The sequence below is a fragment of the Myotis davidii genome, unplaced genomic scaffold, assembly GCF_000327345.1.
Source record: "Myotis davidii unplaced genomic scaffold, ASM32734v1 scaffold30, whole genome shotgun sequence".
Lineage (NCBI taxonomy): Eukaryota > Metazoa > Chordata > Mammalia > Chiroptera > Vespertilionidae > Myotis > Myotis davidii.
The window spans coordinates 2,403,188-2,429,350 of record NW_006282874.1 but is presented as its reverse complement, the minus strand read 5'-3'; the positions used below and the strand labels follow the sequence as shown (position 1 = coordinate 2,429,350).

At 38.3% G+C, this 26,163-nt stretch overlaps 1 protein-coding gene across 1 annotated transcript in view; it reads left to right on the top strand.

Moving 5' to 3' along the window:
* Window positions 1-26,163, top strand: part of PHF20L1 (PHD finger protein 20-like 1) — a 54,265-nt gene that overhangs the window by 20,795 nt on the left and 7,307 nt on the right. The window contains exons 5-17 of the mRNA XM_015561566.1: window positions 351-439; window positions 655-732; window positions 4,755-4,968; window positions 5,531-5,656; window positions 10,763-10,845; window positions 14,297-14,549; window positions 16,502-16,690; window positions 16,954-17,160; window positions 22,219-22,275; window positions 23,430-23,537; window positions 24,053-24,217; window positions 24,826-25,007; window positions 25,902-26,001. Of these exons, the coding sequence (XP_015417052.1) occupies window positions 351-439; window positions 655-732; window positions 4,755-4,968; window positions 5,531-5,656; window positions 10,763-10,845; window positions 14,297-14,549; window positions 16,502-16,690; window positions 16,954-17,160; window positions 22,219-22,275; window positions 23,430-23,537; window positions 24,053-24,217; window positions 24,826-25,007; window positions 25,902-26,001 (1,851 nt within the window). The remainder of the gene's footprint in view (window positions 1-350; window positions 440-654; window positions 733-4,754; window positions 4,969-5,530; window positions 5,657-10,762; window positions 10,846-14,296; window positions 14,550-16,501; window positions 16,691-16,953; window positions 17,161-22,218; window positions 22,276-23,429; window positions 23,538-24,052; window positions 24,218-24,825; window positions 25,008-25,901; window positions 26,002-26,163) is intronic.

The following is a 26,163-nucleotide window of genomic DNA, read 5'->3' as shown; positions in this document are numbered from 1 at the left end:
TACATTTTTGTAAATAATGAGTTTATTTTAGTCCAAGTATAACACATCTAACATTCTTTAAACATATGTTTATTACAAAGTAAATTTGACAGTCCTTCAGTAAAAATGAGAATTACATGCAACTAACTTATCAGGATTCAATTTGTGTACTTTCAAAGGGAAAGCAGAGGTGTTATTAGAGGGGAAGAGAAAATAAGCGTAATAAACTTGACAGAGTTCTGAACTTGGTAGTATGTTTGCAGTCATGACGAGCATAGGTACTTGTTTCTGTCAGGCATTACTTGTTAGATTTCATGTGTTGCTATAAGATGGATTTATGTTTTCTAATGACTGACTTGCTCCTATTGCAGGGACATTCACAGTTCAGTTTTATGATGGAGTAATTCGTTGTTTAAAAAGGATGCACATTAAAGCCATGCCCGAGGATGCTAAGGGGCAGGTAAGAGTGTTCAGCGTTCCCAAAGGGATGTCTTCTGGAATGGTGATTGATCAAAATATACATATATCTATTTAAAGTGAACTAATTGTAGGATTATGTGCTGATAGCCCCAAATAGCAGCAAGAAAAAAAAGTTAGAATGTAAATTATACACTTGATTTTTGCTCCTTTGGCTTTAGATCTGCTAAAGTTATAGGTCACTAGTTTCTGTTCCAGGTGAAATCCCAGCATCCACTAAGCTGGTGTTGTCCTATCGACCCAGCTGGATCGTGTAACCAGTCTATGGGAAGTGAGGTAAGTGCCTTATTTTAACTTCATTTTGTTTTTCCTGGTATATAGTATCATTTAGAAAGTTAAATTTTCATATACAATTTTATATTGAGTTTCGTATCTTCTTCTTTCCTTCTATGAATCATAGTCATTAGTCTTGTTAAAAGGCGCTTACCTGACATTCTGTAGGCTGTTTTGGGCAGGGCTCTCTGAGTCATGCTGTGAGCAGTGTTTACATGGCTTGGCCCTGCTCACAGTAAGGATGCGCGGTAAGCCTCTGAAGGAGAATTAAAACCAGGAGTCCATTGGTTGACTGTTTCCTGAAATACTGGGAAGAAAAGGTGCCAGTAGAAGTTTAAAGTATTTTCTTTTAAGTTCTGCTGTTATTTGGGATTTTCAGCACCTGGACCTACAATTAATTTTTAAGAAATTGAAAGTAGGCTGTGACAATGTCTAATATGGAAGTACCTTTTATGCTACATATTTGTTCCATGCCATGAGTGAAAAATGTCCTGAAATGCTTTGAAATCACCTGGTCAGCTCCCCTCAGGGGTGTACATGTGGTCATCTGCAAGCGTAGACCAACACGTTAAAAATGATTTGTGATATCTTCTTAGAAGTGAGATTGTGTTAATCATCTGGTTTTCCAAATTTTGCTTTTGAAATGATCAGCTAGCAGATTTTTTTCTTCAATTAATATGAAATGCAATTTAAAATGGAAATGCTTTGATCAGTAAATTGCTTTGTGTCTTTCTACTTGTATGTATAAATAAAATGTTCTTCTAAGCACTCAGTGGTGTGATTTCTTGGTTACTGCATAGAAACATGGAGTAAATGTGAACGTACTCAATATATACACGCTTAATTAAAATTCTCTTGCACTCTTTTTTTTTTTTAACTACTTTTTTTTTTTATTCTGGTTATTGAAAAGTTTGTGAGATGGCCCTAGCCCTAAAACTTTATTTTCCCCCAAATTGAAACATTGAACCAATTTGATTTGCGACAAAATTGCAAGTTGTAAAAATTAACTTATTGAATGTACTGGATATTTAGTTGAAGTAAGTATTTTAGTCACATCATGATGCAAGTTAATATTAAATGCCAAAATTCAAAGTTCTGAAAGAAAATATTGGTAGCAGTATACTTTCTTTAATTTTTCTTCATAATTTTAAATAACAAGCACATGAAAATAGTTGTAGAATTGTTTTTAATAAAATTATCTTGTTGTAGGAGAGTCATTTTCCCAACAGTTTTTGACTTGTTTTCATCAAGGGAATTTGCTAAATCAGATGTTTGGGCAATGCTGAGAGAATCCAACTTTGCGTATTCTCTTCACATGTTGAATACTTTGAGAATTCCTTAGGAAGATATTCAATACAGTTTCTTTTACTAAACTAGCAAATAAATGCACTATGTAAATGCCCATCCCTAAGCTTTCTCTAGGTAGGTTTTTCTCTCGTACAATTTTTTCTTCTTCAGTGGGTATTGATAAAGAATCTACATGTAACTCACTAGTGTTCAGGATTTGTTGGCTCTTACAATATTCTTACTATTTTTTAAACCTACTTTTCATACATTACTTTATTGGGTATTTTGTGGCAGATTCTTTGACGTAGATATGCTGATGGTTCTGTCTCACAGCTGAGGAGTTCCGAACTTAGAGAACTTAGTGACTCACTTAAACTCACTCAGCCACCATGTGCGGTGCCTCCGAGCTCAGGCCTGCTTTCGGACATGCTGGCCCCAGCGGCCTCGCGCCCCTCCTTCACGGTGTCTGCGGGGAACTTCAAAACACATCGTTAGTTCTGATCATGGAAAGATCACTCCGGTTATTTCTGATAGTGAATCTTTCCCATTTAAAACCAGAAGAGCAGAATAACGAGAGAATTCCTTAATCACAGAACCCCAGTGATCCCATGATTCACACGTCATAGGATCAGGAACCCCTTTTCAGCTCTGCTTTCAGTTTTAAAAGGAACATCTTGAATTTCGATTTCTCCTAGTTTTTCTCTTTACTGGAGATGGAAAACCACTGGGGATGGATTGCATCCTGGCGTTTTTCAACATTTCTTGAACAACTTAAAATTTCCCCCACAGTGTGGAGCCCCAGATTAAATGACCCGCCCTTAGTAAGTCTGCAAACACGCGCTCTCAGCTGGGATAGCACTTTCTCTGCTGGTCTGGTCGCACGGACTCTGGTTTCTGCTTCCGCTGTGGCTGTCTTTCAGCCTCTGCCCTCCCGGCTGGTGCTTTCTTTCTCTGCTACGTCACTGTCACTCCCAAGGCTCAGCTTAGCTTCGCAGCTCAGTCTGGCCCGTAGAGACCCCCCTTTCGCCTCCTGTGAGCTCTGTGCCGTGGCTTCCTTTCTGCGTGGGGTGCCCGTTTTCTTTTCCGCCGCCTCATTCCCAGCAGAGTCCACTTCAGGGTTCAACCAGCATCACTTTCCCTGTCGCCTTCCACTAGCCTTCCTCTTCAGTCAGAATTGACCCTTTTTGTCCTCCCAGGGTCATTTGTTTACACACTGTCTGCTGGTTCATTTTATTTGCCCGTCAATTTCTTATGGATGGGACCCCAAACAAGGGTGGTCCTAGATAAAATGGGTTGGGCAGTTCTGGTACATCTGCTTTTTTAACTAGAAACATAAACCTCTATTTCACAATTTTGTCCTAATTTGCTTTCTAATGAGATATGTGCTGGGGACATAGTTTAAATACTGGGAAAGCTAAATGCCTGCTGGTGTTTTCCAGGTAGGGAAGGATGTGGTCCTCCAGGGCCCATGTGTTCCTGAGGCTTTCAGGCAGCAGCTGCTGAGTACTTAGCGTGCTTCCCAGCACGTGTGGTGGGGGTAGCCAGTACAATATTGGTGAATGAATATGCTAGGTACAGTCCGTGCTGTTCTCAGTTCAGCTCAGTCAGGCGGGAAATAGGGACCTCAATTTTGTTTGTTTGTCTTTAATGGCTTATTGCCCTCACCATGTATTTTCAAGACTGAGCAGCCATCAACTTGAATTGCTAATGACCTATTTTTTATAATTCCAGTTAAATGCATTTGATGCTGTGAAATTGTTTTTGGTTGCTTGGACTAAGAATTTAATTACCCATTTGGGTTTAATCTGAATTGGTCTCGTTGACAACTTAGCAGTCCTCAGAGGAAGGGTTAACTCTCTAGAGATATTACAAATAGTCCTTTTTTTAAAAAAATACTTTTTGATTGTGAAAATTTAAATATTAGTACCACTTCTTTACATCTTTCCATATTTCCCATTATAAGCATTTTTAGCTAAAAATAAAAGAACAAAATTATTTAGCAACAAACAACAAATACAGGAAAAATAAATATTTGCATCTTAGAAGATGGCAGCTAACATAGGCCCAGGAAGTTGTAGAGGAAGAGAAATGAATCTGGAGCCTGAGCATGTGGACTTTACTTTGGTAAAGTCAAGTAGCTCTTTTTAAAAAAATTCACTAGTAATATAAAGCTGCTGTAATAAGTTGGTGTCTGAACTTTGAAAGCTTTAAACGTTAATAAAATCACACCTTGATTGCTATGAAATTGACTATACTTAGAGTGGAACATTCATCTTAATAAGAAACACTACTCAATAAAATACATTTATTTTAATCTTTGCAGAATTGCTACTTAAGCATTTTTCTCATTTCTTTTATGGTCTGTTAGATTACAGAAAAGAATTGTAATTTCACATTTAAACCCTGAAATACTGAGGCAAAATGTCATGTAGTATTCCATTTTTGTCATAGGTTTCTTGTTATTTTAGATTTTATTCCTGAGAAAATATACCAAAGGAACATTTTTTTTGTTATTGAATATTTTTCTATTTTATATAAAGTTATAAACCCAACTAAACCGTTCAGTTATTCTGTAATCTACCATGTTGATGTACCTTATAAATATAGTTAAGTAGATTTTTAAATTTGTGTGCGTGTGAAGGTAGCTTTGAACATGTGATAGATGTTTTTACTCATTAGTGTAATTAAATTTTGATTAATGTTTAATGCTTCACATGTTTTGTGTTTTTCCTTTGGAGGATTGGATAGCTTTAGTCAAAGCAGCTGCTGCAGCCGCAGCCAAGAATAAAACAGGGAACAAACCTCGAATGAGCGCTAACAGCAATAAAGAGAAAGAGAAGGATGAGCGGAAATGGTTTAAAGTTCCTTCAAAGAAGGAAGAAACTCCAGCTTCTGTAGCCACTCCAGAAGTTGAGAAGAAGGAAGATCTGCCCACGTCTAGTGATACATTTGGTATAAAACATGTTCTTACATTTAGTCCTTATTCACCTAGTGAATAATGAACAAATCAAACCCCTTGGCTACCTATAATTTGAACATATAGTTAAATTATTAGGCCTTTCTCCCAGCACAGTATGGTGGTTAACTTTTAGCATTTTACAGATTTGAAAATTAGTGGTTTAACATGGGTACTTGATAGTGGATGCCCTCAATATTCTTGAATAGAAATGAGTTAAGATTTTGATTTGTAACTTATTGGTAGTAGGTGTTTGGGTTTTTATTTGTTTTATGTTTCTAAAAAATCTTAAATACTTCTGCAAGTATCTCAATATATAATATAGAAAATGCAGCCTGTCATTCTCTTCTTGCTTTTCTTTCCTGAAGAATAACTGCTTAGTAGTTTTTATTTCTAATATGTCAATCTGTAGAGATTTGTGGGTGTTTTTAAAGTTTTATGTTAAGCACTAGATTAAAATTCAGTGCAGAGCATTTTTGCTATTTATTTTTTAAAAAATGGTGTGTTTTAACTTTGGATGCTATATAAACCCTCATATATGTGTTCTGTTAAAAGTAGGACTTCATGTAGAGAACGTTCCAAAGATGGTCTTTCCACAGCCAGAGAGCACATTGTCAAACAAGAGGAAAAATAATCAAGGCAACTCGTTTCAGGCAAAGAGAGCTCGGCTTAACAAGATCACTGGTAAACTACAATGATTCTTTTGGGGGGGTTGGCGGGCTTGATCTTAGAGAGGTTTGTTTGTAATAAAGCCGAGTATCTTTTGGGGTAACATAACTGGTTAATTAGAAAGACAGCTCCTCTCTGGTTCTTCAAGGTCAGCTTTTTTCAAAACTGGCAGCTTTTTGTGTTGTGTAATGTGAAGCGATCACCTGTCTTCTACCTACCTCACAGGGGTGTTGTGAGGGTCCATAGGATCAACGTTACCAAATCCCAGTCTTCAGATCACCTTGATGGTAGGAGTAATTCCATAAGAATTGAATTGTTTGCTTTTGTCAGTCTGTGGTGACATACTGTCTGAGGTTCTAAATATTTTACATTCTTACTCCATCAGTCTCATTAAACATGGCACCGTATGTGGTTGGAAAGGTGAACACTGAAGCTGTTAATTTCAATGTAAAAGTATCCATACGTTTTTAAAGTTTCTATCCCTATCTTCCGATTGGTCTCTAGAATCTGGTCCTATTTCTCCATGCTTTGTTGTAATTTAGGAAGCGGAGTGTTAGAGCGATGAAAAATACTGGAAACCTGGCCTGGTTAGTGTTCATAGAAGGAGGGATTTAAGTCCTAGAATTGGGGTCAGTCGTGCTAGGCCCCATCCCTTCTGAGGCCCATTCAGCCCAATGACTGTAGTCTTCAAAAGAGGTTGTAAACATATGTAACTTTTGTGAGTATTTGTTAAAAGGCAGTTAAAATACTTTATTCAGTCTTATGTTCTTATTTTAAGGACAGAATGGTTTTAGAGCCTTTGACTTAATAAAGCTCTTGAACCTTTATTTGTTGATACTCACTTAAATAATTTGAAGAAGCTGGGTTTCCTTGTCAGATTCAGGAATAAATGTAACATCTGTCCATGCTCTGAAGAGTGGAAGCCCTCGGTGGCTCTGGAGCTGAGGGTCTTAGAACCACGTTTTGTTACTGTGCACATAGAAGCAATATCATTGACTTCGACAGGTGAGACTTCCTTAGGCTTCCCATGGTGAATATGATTTGTGTGCCTTTCTCTGATGAAGGGTGTACTTGGTTCCAGGGCAGGAAATATTTAAAAATAAGCTCATTCATTCCACCTTTTCTTTAGAAACTATTAACTTTGGAGAAAGCCAGAATAAAATGTTATCCAGGTAATGGTTATGATGGCAACTTGAGACTTCAGTTTTGCGTTATAATAACAGACCCTAGTGCTGTGCACTGGGGCCAAAGTAGAATAATACTTCCAACCCATGGGTCCCCGAGATGGGAGCAGCGCTGCCGAAGGAGCCAAGATCTAGGACGATGCAGTGACACCGACCTGATGCGGCCATCAGCCTCCCAGTGCCGAATTTTCCTACAGTCTGATGACCTGACTTAATTTTCAGTCAGCGTGCTCATGCCTGTGCCTTACTGAGAAGTTCAAGCTCAACATTTAAAGAAAAAATAAAACCAGCTCCTTCCACAATGATGCATTACTTCTGCATGACCTTGAAAAGACAGTGGGGAGTGGGAGGAACAATTCGCCATGTGCCTCAAGGAATTCTAATACTGGAGTGTAATAGCCCCCTGTGCCCTCTGTGGAGGGATTTGTCTTCACTGCCCCTGAGAGTCTCAGATGAACATGTGATAATATGGCAGCGGTAGAAAAGCATAAGGTTTTAGAATGTGAACCCATTATAATTTTTTCCCTTTATTTATTCAGAGGATTGAAATGTATGATGATCTTTTTAATAGTTCATCTCTCTGCATCTATTTCTGATTCATGGTACAGCTATATCATGCAAACAGACAATAGACATTATACGTTGTCTTTGAAGAGTAAAACTCAAGCTTGCCTCTGTACAGTAAGTTTCGTTTGTAGACCATGAAAACAGATGAGAACTAATTGAAAAATGGCGATTTCTGTGATGGAATTATGGTGTATTTATATTTATCAAGCTCACTTATACTTGTCCTTCTTCCCTTTGCTGCTGAGCGGAATAGGACTGTGACTATAGCAGCGTCTCAGCTTGTTCTGCTGATTTCTCCACACTGTTTTTAAATAGTTCAAGCTAGAACTGAGTGGACCAGCCACTGGATACATTTAATTCATGTATTTATTTACTCACTCCTATTCTTTCCCATATACACACCCTCCAGAGATTCTAAACCTGATTTCTATGTAGGGAATGATATAGGATGGCTTTTTTCATAAGTTTCCAAATAAGTAGAACCTTGAAATAATGGTTGCACAATAGATAGATGTTCTTAGAGTCTTGCTTTTCATTATGTAACGTGCCATATGGACAGTTACAGACTTCATGTATACTAAGCTGGAATAGACAGTTTTACAGGAAGAATCAGGAGTCCAGACTTTCGGGCAAAATTTCAAGCAAACTGCGAGCAAATTTGAATAGATTTTAAAGTACAGGTTGTCAGTAGAGTAGAAGAAATGTCAGCAGTTGGAGTGTCTGTTTCTAATTGTTCTAGGAGTGCCCTAGAAGTTCAGCCAACTTAGATTTGTTTGTGCAACTTAAGGAATCTTACAAAGAATTTTAAAAACCCAGAAGTTTGAATTGGCCAGTAATTTGTTATTGATGATAATATCAGCAATATTGATTCTTACTACCAGGAAGGATATTGGGTTTTGGAATTCTGGATGAAGCATGGGCCACACATTGAGAGAGCACTCTGCTCTCTCCCTTCCCTTTGCTATTGCAGGTGCTCTGGTTTCTGCTGCTCATTCCTGGTGACAGCAAGAGACCAACTATGTGCTTTATAGATGATGTGCAGAGAACTGAGAAATTGTAACTTCGTGAGTTACAATGTAGCATAATGTAGTTCTCATGAGTGTGTGATATTCTGCTTCTATTTGATATTTAAATAATTTCTTAAGCATTCATTTTGTTTAAGATACTCTCTAGATACATTCTTCTGGGGGAGGCCCTATTAGTAATATGTTGATAATACACATCTGCAAAGAACTAGAATTAATTTCATTTGTATCCGTGTCCTTCCAATTCTCATTTCCTGAGGAGATTGCATTTCTCCCCAGAACATTAGGGCCAGGTAACGGATTGTGGACTTCATCTCTGGCAGCAGTAGCCAGAGTCCTCTCCTCAAGCACAAATTTAATTTAATTTTATTTATTTATTTTAAAAATAATTTTATTGATTTTTTTGCAGAGAGGAAGGGAGAGGGATAGAGAGTTAGAAACATCGATGAGAGAGAAGCATCGATCAGCGGCCTCCTTCACACCCCCTACTCGGGATGTGCCTGCAACCAAGGTACATGCCCTTGACCGGAATCGAACCTGGGACCCTTCAGTCCCCAGGCCGACGCTCTATCCAGTGAGCCAAACCAGCTAGGGCCATATTTTATTTTTTGTCCCCTTTATTGTTTATAGTTGTAACTCTTTTGTAAGATGGCATGATATAAATATGAAAAACTTTTTATTGATCATATTTGAGAGTTGAATTCACTAGATACCAAGTATTATATTTTCTAATCTAATCTTAGGTATTTTTTATGAAGTGCCCCATTGCTTTCTGTAAGAACATTACAAAGCTTTATTTTTCCTTCACAAACCATTAAGTGGGAATTGCTTTTCATTAATTGAGTTTATAATATTGCAACTTAAATTCACAGAGTGGGATTGAATTATTTTGTTTTTCTAAAATGTAGTACCTTATTTTTAATTTTGTAGTTTGTGATCTACTCCATCTATTGCTAAGATTTAAAAAGGTATTCCCACCACTGGTATGAAAGGAAGCAAAATGTAAGCTATATTTAAGAAATTGAGTAGCAGCTATCTATCCTGTTTGACCAGCCCCTAGAAGAAGTAGGATAAGAACTCATGTCTCTAATTATTTCTATTTTTAGTATTATTGATTCTCAAAAATGCTAGCTAGAGAAGAAACCCCTAGTGAATGTGGTTTTAAATGGTAAAGAACTATATCATGCTACATCTTTTTCAGTCGCCTGAAAATATGTTCAGAAGTTACATTAATATAATTAGGATTGAATTTATAGACTATTTTTATAAAATTATATATTATGTTTTCTCCCATTTAAATCTACACTTGATATTGTGTGAGACTTGAGCAAATGCTGTATGGTTTGTTATATCAAACTGGATCAAACACTAGTTTTAACACCAATCATTGATGTAGCCACAGCATAATTTTATATTTTACCTTTTCTGTTTTAAAGTATAATTCCGAGTGCTAGATATTCAACTTTCCAATAAAAAAGGTGCTTTTTGCCTAGTTTAACACTTGGCTGCAGTATTACTTTAAGAATACAATTTTAATATTTGAGTTCTTAGATTACTTAACATTTTGACAGTTATCTGGAAAAGTCAAGAAATGTTGCCTTCTGGCTAACTTGAAGTTATGTGACATTTGGGGGCATCTTTTTCCTCCTATTAAGTGTGCTGTAGACAGTTTCAGTAATATGTGGTATAATTGCAGTAAGTTTACTATTAGGTTTTTGATTGTTGCACATCCTTTGAAGCAAAGATTTTGTGTGGCCAACTTTGAATTGACACAAAAATGATTTTTGGTGACATTTTGTGTATCTGGTGGCCATAGGTAAAAACAAATACACGCTTTTCATAAACATGGCTTCCTTAAAGGTACTTGTCAAGTAAATGCCTTTAATTTATAAATTAAAAGCAGAGTTTCACTATCTTTTAAAGTTAATTATATTAACTCCAGTTAAAATATTCTGACTTCCAAAATTGAGATTTAGTGGTATGCATTGGAGAAAACTGGAATTCCCAAATTATTTCATCATTTGTAGAATGGGGCTGTAATATTAGGTAAGTTCATATTATCAGAGGAAGGCATTTTTTACAGAATAAATGTATGTGTGTGGTGCTTTAAGGGTATCTTTAGGAGCAATATCTAAAACTAATTATGTAACCAACTTTCAAATTCTGATTCATTCCTTTGAGTCATTATTAAGGGTGTTTGTATTTTTGACAGGTAAACTTTTGTGAATACTTCCTATATATTGAAAAGTATGGGGGATTTCACAACTGCTAAAATTTTGTGAAGTTAATTAGGGTGAAAGTCAACATTTTTTCTAATAAGCAATTTCTGTACAATTTTTCTCAAGGTTTGTTGGCATCCAAAGCTGTTGGGGTGGATGGTGCTGAAAAAAAGGAAGACTACAGTGAAACGGCTCCAATGCTGGAGCAGGTATGAAATGGTAGCATTTGATTTTTTTCAAGGTTCCCAACTGGAATGATCACGGAGCTATAATATCCACGTAATTGAAATTGCCCTTTCGGTCAGATATGGGAATAGGAAGCTAATTAATTGCTATATTTTTAACTCTGCCTTCTCTGAGGCGTACAAACTACAGACTTCACGTTTATTTTCTATAGACTGACATTAAAGCCTTTGCCTCCAACATTTGAAGGCCTGGAGACAGGCCTCCCAGGGTATAAGTTTCCAGCTGGATCCCTTTGACCAGCTTACAAAAAGACCCTTACACAAATACTTTCCATTTGTGAGTTAAAACAGGGTTTCGGACATCTAATAAAGCTTCTTTTGTAAGAAGTTTCTTTTATATTGTAACGATTGGTGTTGTTAGACTGACTATGTGTTTTACGAATTGATCAATGAGCCATACATTTTTTGCTAGGATGTATATTTTAATAACTACAAAAAAAGAATTTTAAAAAACTATTATGGGTCTGTCTTTAAACCACCTAATAGAGGAATTTAAAAGTGAAGGTTGTGGTTGCTAGATTTTTGCCTTGGCTGCCTTCAGATCCCCACAATCCCTGTACATAATGACCTGCATGCTCTTACATCCTCCAAGGGCTTAACTTCTTGGGCACTGTTAGACTGTCAGGACACAGTCATAGCCATAACTGGATCTCCTTGGTTCTCCTGGTTTAAAATCTGAGCCTTAATGTAGTTTTAATATGTCCTTTTTGTATTACTTTAATTTTCTTTATTAGTAGCCTAATAAAGAAGACTTCAAAATGAGTATCTTTTGCTCTTATTGTTCAGAAAAAGAATCCAAATTTAATTGATATTGTATTGAGTTTTTCAGGGTTATTTTAGGCCTGATTTGATAACAATGCATTGTTTTGGTGCCTCCATTAATGTTGTATTAAACGAACAGTTTTTTAAATTGATTCATATGTCAGCAAATTACACCTTCTGATTTTCTGTGATCATCAAACGGTTAAGTCTTTGCCGTTATTGTCAGTATATCAACCAAATTTTAAGTGACTTTTTTTTACTGTGTATTACTATATTCAACATCCCAAATATAACATCATTTTGTATTTTCACCACTGTTTATAGTATTCTCAGAATGCAATAAATCAGGGACTTGGGTAATAAAATGTTTCTGGAAAATTCATTACAATGTCAATCTTTCATTATGCACAGTCCTGCTGAGGTGAATGTGAAAATCACTTATACGTGGAGTTTAGTGTAGAGGGCAGCGCCCATTTCAAAGGGAAGAACAGAAACCAACATTTTGAAATTGAGTAAAAAAAGAAAGAAAAATGGAGTGACTCGGCTGTTTCTGGTTGCATAACTTAAAAAATTTTGAGAGTTCTTGCCAGTTTTGTAACGAAGAGACCAATAATCATTAATGAGAACATTGTACATTGTTTAAGGTTTTTAAGGAACATAATACTATTCCCTCATTTTTTAATTTGTTATTCAGGTTGGTTTCAATGTGAAAATATATGGAACCAAATTCTTTTTATGCTGTTTGTCCTGCTTCAAAGTTAAAAAGCCGAGTTATAAAATTCTCAATTACGTCTTAGTTGGTATCAACAGCAGGCTAAAGGAGAGGCATTGATTCTCGCTAACCTCTGTTTTTCTAATGAGTAAAATAGTATCACAACGACATAAACTTATAACAGGCCTACAGTCAAAATTTACTATGCTAATAATGGGTTTATTTTATTTACATTAAAAACATTCAAACTCTGTGATCTTGAACCCCAATTCTCAGATTACTAATTACAGATTATTTAATTGTATTAGGGAATTGTTATGTTATATTTACTTTTGGATAAAACCTGCATTAGATGCATAATTAAGTAAGTTTTTAAAATGTTAATTTGTCCTTGTTTAGAAGTTAAGCACCTTATCAAGATACTAATTTAAGTTTTAAAATCTTGTTTTATAACTTTGTAACTCCAGAGTAATGGATGCTGTAGTGATGTCTCTCACATATGTGAAGATGAACAATAAAATTGTTTATTTACAAGTAATGGCTCTAATTACTTTTCTGGCAACACCTTTTATGATAAACGTAGGGACCCTTTCCATTTATGGAGTACCTTTGCAAATGATTCATGTGCACTTACACACATGTGTAATGAGTAAATTCAAGAGTAGAAATGATGACAAATAAATGGGACACTTGACACGAGCCCTTTCATGTGGTTTGTCCACCATGCCATCTAGAGCATTCAAAGCTGTCCTACCTAATGCCAAATATACACTTTTTTACACCAAAATGTGAGTGCCTTGTATTTTAATGGGAACAGAACGCTGTTTGGTACCCAGCAATGATCTTTCATATTCTGGAAAACTGCAGACACAGGTCCGATGGTCATCCCTCACAAAAGACATGGAAGTTGAAAGTTTCTGAGGGACAAGTATATTGTTCAGAGTGCTAGCAACTTGATTTTTTATAGAGGCCTATCTGAGTGTAGATATTTAAAAAGTGTATCTTATATTCTCATAAGAATATCAAAATGAAATACAGTACAGCATTCTATCACCACAGATTACAAATCCATCCAATGTGGCTATTTTCTGTTATCAATGGACACATTCACATACATTTTTACACAGGTAGGACATTGTATTGCCAAATAAAGAACTGACAAAGTTCCAATTCTTTTTTAAAAGTATCAGTTGGCAGGAAGAAGGTAAAAACTCTCATCTAAGAATGCGACGTATTTTGTTTTTAAATCCAATGTTTTTAACTTACACTTGGTTTTACTCCTTGGTTTTTTTTTGTTGTTGTTGGCTTGTTTTGTATTGTTTTTAGTCTTTTAACTCTGTACTGCTGGTGGCTTTGATTTCATGATGCATTATGCTTATGAAACTCGAGCTTTCAGCACTAAAATGAGTTAAAGATAATGTTTCGTTAATTTGATCATTGTTTTCCTGTTGAGATCTTTCTTTAAAGGGAAACTGTCCACTTAGACTTCTACATTCAACTTAATAAAGGAAATTATAAGAAAACACCTGAAAGTCAAAGGTTTAAATGAATATCTTTAATGCTCTAAGACATGAAAATGCTGTTTATTTACTTAATTATTATTAATGTCATTGGGAATTATGGCTTCAAAAGATGTATATTTCAGTTTAATACTGAAAATATTTGTCCAGTAAGATCACATTTTTATATTCTGAGATTATGAATAATACATTTTTTAAAGCCAAATTTAGACAAAGTTGACAGCATCCCTTTAAAGACAACCTATTCAACTTTTAGTTAATAATTTGTGGGGTTCTTTTTGGTTTTTCATTTGTAATAGAAATGTTATATGTTGCTTAACAATGTTTTTGGATACTAAAGTTGCTTAACAGTCAAAATAGAGTGCAAGAACAAAAATGAAGAAACCAAAATAAAAATATCAATTTTTTATTATTTATTCAGGCGATTTCACCTAAACCTCAAAGTCAGAAAAAAAATGAAGCTGACATTATCAGTTCTGCCAACACTCAGAAACCTGCACTGTTATCCTCAACCTTGTCTTCAGGGAAGGCTCGCAGCAAGAAATGCAAACATGAATCTGGAGATCCTTCTGGGTGTCTAAAGCCCCCTAAATCACCACTTCCCCCAGAGTTAACACAAGTCGAGGATCTGACGCTTGTATCTCAGCTCTCTTCTTCAGTGATAAATAAAACTAGTGAGCACAGATTTTTAAGAAATAGTTCCTTATCCTATAAGATACCTGGAAAACAGTTTGATTGTAGATATATTGTATTTTTATGAGGTTGCTATTTAAACATTCAGTCTTAAGTGGCTATGATAGGGAAGCTTGCAACTATTTCAGGGGCACAAACTGTAGACCTTTCTGACGGATGTATTGTTCAGAGACTACTGCTGGTTGAGAAACCTTACCCTGTAATACCGCAATTCCACTCTAGCTTGATCCTCTTCAACTAATAATCCAAGCACAACGAGAGGCCTGATTCATTACAAAAAACAAAACATAGAAGACCCATTGCCAGTCTTTTTCCTGAAGTCCTAAGACTGTTCTTATGGATAGATGTAGTTGTCCCCACTTTCAGGTCCCCATCTGCAGTTCATTTTGTTTATTATTCTAGTAGTTAGAGTGCAAACTTCAGTTATTATTAATGAAAGAAGAATAGTTTTTGATCTTATTTTTAAAGGTTTTACTGTTCTAATACCATTAATCGTTCAAGAGTTAATTTAGCCTTTTTAAAAATAGCCTTTCAATACGGGTTTGGCTGTAGGTAAGACGTTTGTTCTGACTCTTGCTCATATGAGTTTGGTATAATAAGTTAGAAAAATATGAAAACCAGTTAACCTGGGAAGTCACTTGGTAAAAGACTGTTTCCAATGAATTAGTTCCCTGATTAGTAAATGAGCATTACATGCTTGCTTTTGGATTCTTCTGCATCGTATCTTCTGCAGTAATTGAAAATGTTGGCATTGAGTAGACTTTTTTCAACCAAATACATTAATCTCTTCCATTCAGTTGCCATATTTTCTACTAAGCCACATTTATCCATTTTTTGCACTTTTTTGTTTTGATTTTGTTCTTTTTAATAAATGGGTAGAAAGGATGGGAACAGAAAAACTCAAATGTTTCCTCATAGCATTTAGCATGAAATAATGTTAGTAGTTGCAACAATGTCACATGACATTATTTCATTTTGAAATTGTTTTGTATTTTGGTATTATAACCACAGTGTGGCAGCAATTGAATTTTATTAAATTATCACCTTTTTTATTTCAATTTTTGTAAAATTACTTTTAAATACCCAAAGCATCAACCTCTTTAGACCACTTATTTCCTCATAAATTAATGTGACTGTACTGGCCTTATGTAATCCTGCCTGTTGGAAATAACCAAGCGTTTACATGCCATATCAAAGGAAGAAAATTAAAGGTTACAAAAAGGAATTTTCAAACTTGTGTTATTTAGCTAGAAGATGCTTGCTTATATGACTCACCAAGTTATTAAAAACAAAACACAGGAGGGCAAGAGTAGGGTCATTTTCTTTTAAAATCTTGATTATTTGCCCATAAGAGGTATTAAAGCTCTGTTCAATTTTTTTTAATGAATCAGGCCCAAATATATGCTTATAAAAATCCATTTAGGGGAATGAGGGTGGGATGAAATTATTTACTTATTTTTTTTTTTTACTTTGGCAAGTAAAGTAAAGCACTAACTATGCATGTCAGATATTTGTCACCCATGCCCCTGCCTCTTTTCCCCCATAGAGTTTCTAGATTTGTAATGTAGCAGAAGGGATATATAGTTTTTAATCTTTGGCTGTACAGAGACGATTTTCCCAAAGGAAAAATGGCAACTAACACGACAATCTACAATTAGAGAATTAACTGTAGTCTGTCCTGTGGGGACGCTACCTGAAATTTATGTTCCCTGTTCTCTTCTTTTGATACTAGTAGGCTTTGCTTTTAGAAGTTGTGATGAACTCTTTGTGAGGGCACACTTTTTGCCTTTGATTACCTTCGGAACATGCCGTTCCTTGTGGATACCTTACAACATCAGAGGGCAGTATATAATGCCTTTTCCCACTTATCTCAAATATTGTAAGATGAACCCGGCATGTGTCTGCTTCGTGAACATTGAAGATTTTTTTCTAGGTTCTCCACAGTCTGTGAGCCCCCCTAGACCTTCCAAGCATAGCGAGCGGAGGAGAAGATCGCAGCGCTTGGCCACCTTGCCCATGCCTGATGATTCAGGAGAAAAGGTGTCTCCTCCCTCTCCAGCCACTGATGGCAAAGTCTTCTCCATCAGTGCTCAGAGTCAGCAGGCGACCTCAGTACCAGAGGGTAATGTATATTGATTTCCTACAGAGCCACACGTAAAGGAAGATAAAGTACTAAGAGACAAAGACTTAAAATAGGAAGAAGTTTCTGCTTCTTCCTTCTTACATCTTTTGGACTTTTAAGAACTTCGTGAATTCTACAAATAGTTATGGAGTGCTTCTTTGTGCCAGGCACTGTTTAGCTCACGTAACATTTAAATCCACGTGGATATGAACTGAGCCAGTTTATCGGTGTTAATATTCTATCACATTCTTTATTTTGTGTAGTGCCTGATGTTGCACATTTGTCACTTGAGAAGATGGGACCCTGTCTCCCTCTTGACTTAAGTCGTGGTTTGGAAGTCACAGCACCGCTAGCTCCAGATCCCTCTTACCATAATGAGTGTGCCAGGGCAGACAAGGAAGATACGCAGATGCTCACAAATCCTTCTTCCAAAGCAGTACCTGATGGAAGAGGAGCCCCAACAGCCTCAGGTAACAGTTCATTTTATGAGCAGCTAGGCTTGGATTTATAGGCTGTAAACATTGGCATATGTAATTCTCTTAAAAAACACTTTTATGTAATGTCTGTGGGAGATAGGGTCTCTCTCTCTGTTTAAAGTTCTTTTGTGCCATCATATGCCCTGGACATATTTCTTACTTTGTCACTTTAATCTGCTTCTCCCTGCCTCTCTCGCTTTCTTTTTCTTTCTAATTTTAATTTTCTTAAAATTTTTCAATTACAGTTGACATTCAATTTTATATTAGTTTCAGGTATACAGAATAGTGATTAGACATATATATAACTTATGAAGCGATACCCACTGTAAGTCTAGTACTTACCTGGCACATGCATAGATATTACAATATCATTGACTGTATACCCCCTATGTTGTACTTTACATTCCCATGACTTTTGTAATTGCCAATTGGAACTTCTAATCCCTTCACCTTTTTAACCCCCTCCTAACCCCCGTCCACTGGCAATCATCAGTTCTCTATATCTATGAGTATGTTTCTGTTTTATTTATTCATTTATTTTGTTTTTTAGATTTCCACTATTACTAAAATCATATGGTATTTGTCTTCTCTGACTGATTTATTTCAATTAACATAATGCCCTCCAGGTCTGTTCATGTAGTGCAGATGGTAAGATTTTATTTTTTATGGCTGAGTATATTTCATTGTATGTATGTACTACATCTTTATACAGTCATCTATACAGTGGGCACTTGGGTCTTGTTTTCTTATCCATTCAGCCACCCAGTGTCTTTTGATTGGATCATTTAATCCATTTACATTTAAAGTAATTATTGATAGGAATGTAGTTATTTCCATTTTATTATTCCTATTTTTAATTTTTATTTTTCTTCTTAAATAGATAGCTTTACAATTTCCTATAATACTGGTTTGATGGTGATGGACTCCATCTGCTTTTTCTTATTTGGGAAGCTCTTTATCTTTCCTTCAATTCTAAAACATAGCTTTGCTGAGTACAGTAATCTTGGTGGCAGGTCCTTGCTTTTCATCACTTGGAATATTCCTTGCCAGTTCCTCTGGCTACAAAGTTTCTGTTGGCCAATCAGCCGAAAGTCTTAGGAATTTGTTTCTGTACATAACCAACTGCCTTTTTCCTGCTGCTTGGTCTTTAACCTTTGGCATTTTAACTCTGATGTGTCTTGGTGTGGGCCTCATTGTGTTCAGTGGTGCAGACACCCTAGTCACCTGAGTTGGTGCTCCAGGGTGTTCCTTGTGTGGGTTGTGTGCCCTAGTTGAGCCTTGATTGCTGTTGGCACATCGTGGGTGACATTGACCCTCAGGCTGACTGGCGGTGAGGACTGGCTGTGACTCTAGCTAGTGTGCAGGGGCTGGCCCCATGGAGTGGATTTACTTTAGCAGGACTCTGGTGCCTGAGGAGTCTACCCTTTGGGCGTGTCCTTTGTGGAGCTAAATGGGGGGTGATCTAAAGTAGGCCACTGGGTGTGTTGCTTCTGGAGTGTCTTTTGATTGGATCATTTAATCCGCAGGCCTGGTCCCCCCAAACTGCCCTCCCCTGCAGGCTTGGTTGCCCCCAATTGCCCTCCCCTGCTGGCCTGTTCACCCCTAACTGCCCTCCCCTGCTGGCCTGGTCACCCCTAACTGCCCTCTTCTGCTGGCCTGGTCACCCCTAACTGCCCTCCCCTCGTGGCTTCATCTCCCACAATTGCCCTCCCCTGGTGGCTTCATCTCCCACAACTGCCCTCCCCTGCCGCCCATCTTGTGGCTGTAGGTGCTGCCATCTTTGAGGGTGTGGCAGTCAATTAGCATATTCCCTCCGTATTGGCTGTGGGCACTGCCATCTTTGAGGGTGGGGCAGTCAATTAGCATATTCCCTCTTTATTAGATAGGGTAATATGCAAATAGGCCAAACAGCAGAACAACTGAACAACCAATCAAAGCATAATATGCTAATGATATGCTAAGGCTGCTCAACTGCTTGCTATGATGTGCACTGACCACCAAGGGGCAGATGGTCAGTCTGATCAACCAGTTGCTATGACGTTCACTGACCACCAGGGGGGAGATGCTCCAACTGGTAGGTTAGCTTACTGCTGGGATCTGGCTGATTGGGACTGAGTGAGATGGGCCGGATACTCCCTAGAGCCCTCCCACGGTCCCTCCCTGGCCCAATCGTGCACTGGTGGGGTCTCTAAGCCTGGCCTGCGCCCTCTCACAATCCAGGACCCTCAGGGGATGTTGGAGAGCCAGTTTCAGCCTGATCCCATAGGCCACTCCCCTTGGGAGGGCACCCAATGCAGGGCTCATGGCTGGCAAGTGCTGCTGTGCCAGCGCGAGCCTCTCCCGATCGGGACTGATTGGGTGCGAGCCTGCAGCAGGCACATGCAGGTGGCGTTGGACTGCTGGTTTCAGCCTGATCCCTGCAGGCCACCCAGAGGGACCCCACCTGTGCACGAATTCGTGCACCGAGCCTCTAGTATCTATATAGATACAGTAATAAGACAGAAAGATAAACCAGTATACATAGCTCTGCAATAACTAAGAGGTGTGTTAGCCAGCTTAAATGTCCTGAAATGTCGAAGTAGTGATTGTGCGTGCACATCCTTGATTCAGGTGCTTTAGCTTCCAATTGGAGTATTGACCTCATCTTTTTTTTTCAGAATGTCTTACAAATTTGTGGAAATATGCCTAATTACCATTGGAGTGTGGTTCTTGTTTCTCTGATGGTTAAAATGTACTGGGATGGAGGAAAGGCATAGTAACTCTTCTACTTTTTAAGTATTATAAGTAACTGTTTGAGAAAGAGTAGTAGGACCGTTTTCTAGAAAAGTGAAAGGGAGAGAGGAGTGTAGGTTTGTAATACAATGAGTTTGTAAGTGTGTTGAAGTGAGGATCTTTTGTGTATGGGCGATGGCTGGTGATTTAGTTGTTTAAATCAAGGCTATGCATGGTTTTAAATGCTAATGACTGAAAGTCCATTTTTTAGAGGTTTGAACACAGTGTTTGAATGCAGGGTAGGAGGAATTCTAATTTATTTCTATTACCCCTTTCATTTTTTATTTTTTGATGGAAGTAATGAAATTCAGGTCACATTCTAATTGGACACCTTTTGATTAAAAACCCTGTGAGCCGTGTGACTTGCATGAAAACCTCAATGATTTGCATGCTGTCCTGACCTGTGTTCTGAGCAGCGGTTCATAACCGTTTTGTTTTCCAAGTACCTGAGAGATCTCGCACGTTGCAGCCCATATAGGCAGCCCTGTCAGTAGTTCCTTCTCTTTGAACCAGCCCAGGGGATGCCATCCCTGCTCCACCTTTCACCCCAGAGACGATGCTTCAGAGAACCAGGGGCCGCAGGCACTGGCGTGATCCAGGGCTGCTTTTGCAGGTGTCTGCGACCAGGGGGCTTAGCAAGCACAGCTCTTGTGGTTTGCACTGCGCATGCCTCGTCACCTTTAAGAAGACTGCATCAAAGTTGTAGAATTTTCATGGTGTTGTTATTAGTAGTCAGCGAACAGTAATTAGTGAAAGGAAGTGATGCATTTGTTCAACAGTCTTGGTAATAAGGAAATTTAATTGTATTTCTCTTAGCTCTAATGACCGTTTTATTTTTTGTCATGGAGATCGTCAATATTCTGACTTAATATGAAACTTACCTTATTAGAGCTTTATTAACTTAATTCAAGTTGAGTGGTATTTTTATATTTTTATTGTGTTAAATTAAATTATATAAAACTAGAGGCCTGCCGATGCATGAAATTCGTGCAAGAGTAGGCCTTCCTTCCTTCCTCTGGCTGCCGGCCCTGGCTTCCCTCTGGCACCTGGGACCCGGGCTTTCCTCTGGCCACTGGCAGACATCCGGGACCCGGGCTTCCCTCACAGCCCTGACTTCGTCTGGAAAGTTGTCCGGAAGGACATCTGGTCTAATTAGCATATTATGCTTTTATTATTATAGATAGTTGAAGATAAAATGCTAGCTTTTTTGATACTGTGTTGAAATTATTCAAAAATAGAAGAACTTGTAAGTAATAATGTTAAAGCATGATTTACTGAACTGAAATTGTATTTTAAATGTACTGTTGTACTTTTCTTAGATTAATCCAGACACATGTAAGCACTGGGAATGGTTGACTGTGAGTTAGAAGCTTGAGTAAATGTGTCTGTCTGCTACAATTATTGGGGGGGCGCACTATTGGTTTAAATGTATTTTGAACAATTAGTTAAACTGAAATGTCATTAAGGTTGAATATTTTTATGTGTCAATAAGCCTTTGTATTTACATTTAGATAAAGACCAAAAACAATTTGTACAATAATTCCACTTTGGCTTTTATCATTATGTAACACCACATTTATGATTACATTCAGAGACAGGTTTGTAGGCAACGGAGTTTAAATATTAGTTGAAAATTTCATATAGGTTGTTGAAAACCAGTATACTTTAATATAAGTTTACTGTTTCCCTGGATGAGCTGACTAGTACTTACGTCAGAACTGCCATGGAAGCAGAGATGCCACGTGGACCTGCCACAGGCGCATTTCAGCATCTGAATTGCCCAAGGCTGGGCCGCAGTGGATCTCCACTGATTGCCTCGTGCAGTTAGCTTATCATATTTCTTCATATTTAGACCCATAGTTATCCTAGAAATGATATAGGCTCCAATGATTACCCCACCACAGAGGAGGGGGCGGTCTAAGCATATTACACACTTGACACATAGTCGTGGCAACAAGACAGAGTAGATACTCTGGTTCCTATTAGGCAGGTAAGGAGCTCAAGTACAGAGACTGGATGAATTGCTCCGGGCCAGAAGCTAATAGTGGAACCAGGAGTTTAGTCTGGTAGTCTGAGGAGCAAAAATCACCCTTAACTTACCAGTTCTTCAAAGTAAGAAGTCCTGTGTTTTTGTTACTAGTTCAGGCACTAAAATCATGGAGACCTCCAGGGGAAAAGAGTCTTATTAGAGTTCTTGGTGAGCAGTTGTAATTTAAAACACTGTTTTATACTTTTAACCCTCTCTGACTAAACCTACGTATTTTCCCCCTAAACCTGCAGGAATATCGAAAACAGAAAAAAAAGTGAAATTGGAAGAAAAAAGCTCCACAGCATTTGGTATGAACAGAAAGTAAAATCTTTACGCAAAAGACTAAATGGCTTGGCAGTGGGAGGACTTGGTCTGTCCCTGGCTCTTTACCCGGTAGTGCTCCTTAAGGCGTGAGCGATGCCTGAGCCTTTACTGGTGGTGTTCATCTCCAGGTGCAGGGTTTCTTTCATGCATATCTTACAGTATTGTGTGTATTTTTGTCAATGGACTTTAAGGCTTTCTCAGAACTGTGTGTTTAAACATCTTTAAAGCTGTGGCTATTTAAAAATAAGCTGCCATTGAATATTGTTGATACTTTGAAATTAAATAGTCATTTTTCCCAGGCTATCTTCTTTAAACTACCATATAAGAAAGTTACTAAGTTTTGTGCTGTCTTTTCTAGCAGCTGTGCTATAATGTCTAAAAGTTTTGGAGTAATGATGGCAGTCTTAAATACTCTACAGTTTAGCTGCTGGGTTGTGGTCACTGAGTGTTGATTAAACCTGGGTGATAAATCGCAGACTAACCCTTTCTGAGTTGGAACAGTAGTTGAATATCTGTGATGGATTAATTTTAAATAAAATATTCTAGGATACTGCTTTAACTTCCATTTATTTTCTTTAAAGTACACGATTGGGTAAAAGGAAATTTTAGGAAAAGTAAGTTTAATGAAATACATTTTTTTGTGTGTTTTTAGTTTTCATTCTTGTACACACTGGGGAAGTATTGAAGACTGAAGGAATTATTTATGGGTTGGTTTAATCTTTCTTATTTTTCCAAAGTAAAGAGATCATCAAGTTTTCTTTAATCTTCTAATATATTTTTATTAAATCATCCATGGAAATGCTGAGTCTCCTCAGACGGTCTGAGATTGCGGAGCTTATTTCTTGCCACATCAGGAAGCTGAGTTATATTCCTCGTTTAAAGATGTTAACTACTGTCTGTGTTAACTTCAAGGTGTCAGGAGTTGGGATTCTCAGCACTGCTAATGAAGACCCCCTCTTATAGTCCAATAAGCTCATCAGGAGCTCCAGACTCAGGACAGGAACAGTTTAATTGAACCCATCACTCTGGGCAGGTGACTGGAATAGCTGATTCAAACGTAAATGCTGCTTTTAGGTTAAACACAAAGGAACCACTCAGGAGCAGGCTGATTCCTGACTCACTCTCTCTTGTCATTTAGGTAAGAGAAAAGAAAAGGATAAAGAAAGGAGAGAGAAGAGAGACAAAGATCACTACAAACCAAAACAGAAGAAGAAGAAGAAAAAGAAAAAGAAATCTAAGCAGCATGGTAAGTATATTAAAATGGCGGTTGCCTTTTTTTTTTTTTCAACTTTTCTCTCTTCTTTTACCAAAATGGAGGTAGGACAAGATCCCTATGTGGATGAGAACTGAGAAGTTCCTGTAGCTTTCCTTTGTCTAGATAATTTTGAAAATAGGAGCTAGGTTTATAAATTAAGCGGTTTGTAAATTAATCTTTGCAACAGTTGGAGACTTCCATTCCCACCTTATGGTGGACTAGATAACCTGACAGGCACCCTTGAGCGGACTGAAGGAGTTATTCTCAATCTAGAATCTCATAGTGCCTTGATTCAGCTTTCAGAAAACAGTGAGAAAACCAGTGATAGTCTATTGGGTAGCCTGCCAAACCCAGGTAATAAGATGCAGAATCATCTAGCGAGGCGTGGGTGGGAAGAGGAGGTGGTGGTGTGATCATTATGTGTCTGAAACCTGACCTCATTACCTTTGTAGCGCCTCTTCCTGATTACTGGGCACTACTGTTCCTTTGTGTGTCTTGTATTGCAGACTATTCAGACTATGAAGACAGCTCCCTAGAATTTCTAGAAAGGTGCTGCTCCCCGCTGACTCGGTCTTCGGGGCCCTCCCTGGCTCTGCGCAGCATGTTTACGGAGAAGAACACCACGTATCAGTACCCCAGGGCGATTCTGTCCGTGGATCTCAGCGGTGAAAGTATGTGAACTAATGCTTCAAACAAGTCTCAGGTTCTTAAAATGTAGATCTGAGGGTAGAACATTCTTTATTGAAGGCCTGTCTGAGCACAGTTGGAAAAGTTCTATAAACTAAATGGAAATGTCAACATTGGAAGTTTGAGCTACTTTTTAAAGCATATAAAGTAAAATTGACTTTATACTTAGTAGTAGGTCAGATGGTAGGAAGAAACTATTAGTTTCTATCATATTCTGCTTTTCTGCAGGTGTTTTTACATCTATTTTCATATTCTTCACTACCAGCTTATAAAGTAGCTTTTCTGATCCACATTGCATAGGTAGACAGGCAGAGACTTGTAAATCAAGCAGCTTTTTGGGTTAGTTGGTGTTAGAATTAAAACTCCAACCAAGGTTGATCTTAACTCCAAAGATCATGCTTTTTCTCCAAATGTTTATCTTAGTCTTAAACATGGACTTTGAATTCTTTTGTAAAACAATTTTAGAGAGAGGAAGGAAAAGAGAGAGAAACACATGAGGATGAGAAAAAGCATCGCTCGCTCAGTTTGTAGTAGCGTGATCCCGTCCCACGGAACTGGACGCCTGTGCTGAGATCCCTTTCTGTGTGTCTAGACTTGACTGACGTGGAGTTCCTAGATGACTCTTCCACAGAGAGCTTGCTTCTGAGTGGGGATGAGTACAATCAGGACTTCGACTCCACCAACTTTGAGGAATCTCAGGATGAAGACGAAGCTCTTAATGAAATCGTGCGATGCATTTGTGAAATGGACGAGGAGAACGGCTTCATGATCCAGGTGAGCTGCCTTCCCCACGGGAAGAGTGAGTGATTCCAGGGCTCCGCAGTGCCCCGCACTTCTGTGTTCTCCTCCTCACTGTGCTGGGGCGGCAGAGGTGTCTAACGCAGCGTCATGTGCACGTGCAGCGGTAGTGGCTGGGACGTTTCTTCCCCAGAGAAGAGACTTCCTTAGACAGACTCTCCCCCTTTGCCAGGGTGTTTAGTCCGCGGCCCTCAAGCTGCAGTTCATTTCAGGAGCCATTCAGATGGGTGAGCATCCCGCTGACCGCAGACCTAGCCCTTCTCTTGCTGGTCTGCGTCCCTGTTGTGATTTACGTTGTGTGTCTCCCTTCACCAGGCAGCCGTGGAAACAAAATCCCACTGGCCCTCAAGATTAGAGGACAGGTGGCCTCTCCCTGCGGGCAGAGCATCTTTAAGAGAAAAGGGAGGCATAGCACAGGTTTTGTGATGACACGGGAGATTTGGAGATGTTAGTTCAGGAATAAAAATAGTAATCTCCTTTTTTCTCCCCCTTTTCAGTAGTTTTCTCACATAAGAAAACTACAGATTTACAGTTGGTGCTTTAAGAGATTATTGTTACAGGCATTGCTATAAACTTGCCTTTAAAATTTTTTTCTGCCCTTTAATAAGCTATTTTTAAGAGTTTAAAACATGTAATTACCTAAAAATCAGTGGAAAATAGATGAGAGAAATAGGTTTATGACTTTTTAATGAATCAAGTAATTTATCAGAGCACATTTTAATGGGTGCAACCAGAGGAAGTTCCCGAAATAGTTGACTGTTTCCAAAATGAGATTCGTCTTCAGCGCTCACTGGCTTTGCTGTGTGGAGGAGAGCTGCGGGAGGGCCCCTGTGGGTGGCGGGCCCACATGATGGCTCCTCTGTCCCGCAGTGCGACGAGTGTCTGTGCTGGCAGCACAGCGTGTGCCTGGGGCTGCTGGAGGAGAGCATCCCGGAGCAGTACACCTGCTACGTCTGCCGCGACCCTCCCGGTAAGACACCCACCCATGACGCCCCCCACTCCCCACATCCACAGGTCTTGTGATGAATCCACAGGGAGACAGCTGCGTAGGACGCCACTCCTTCCTTGCCACTCAGACTCTGCTTCTGTATAAGATTTTCAAGTCGTTTTTATATGAATGACTTAGGCAAAG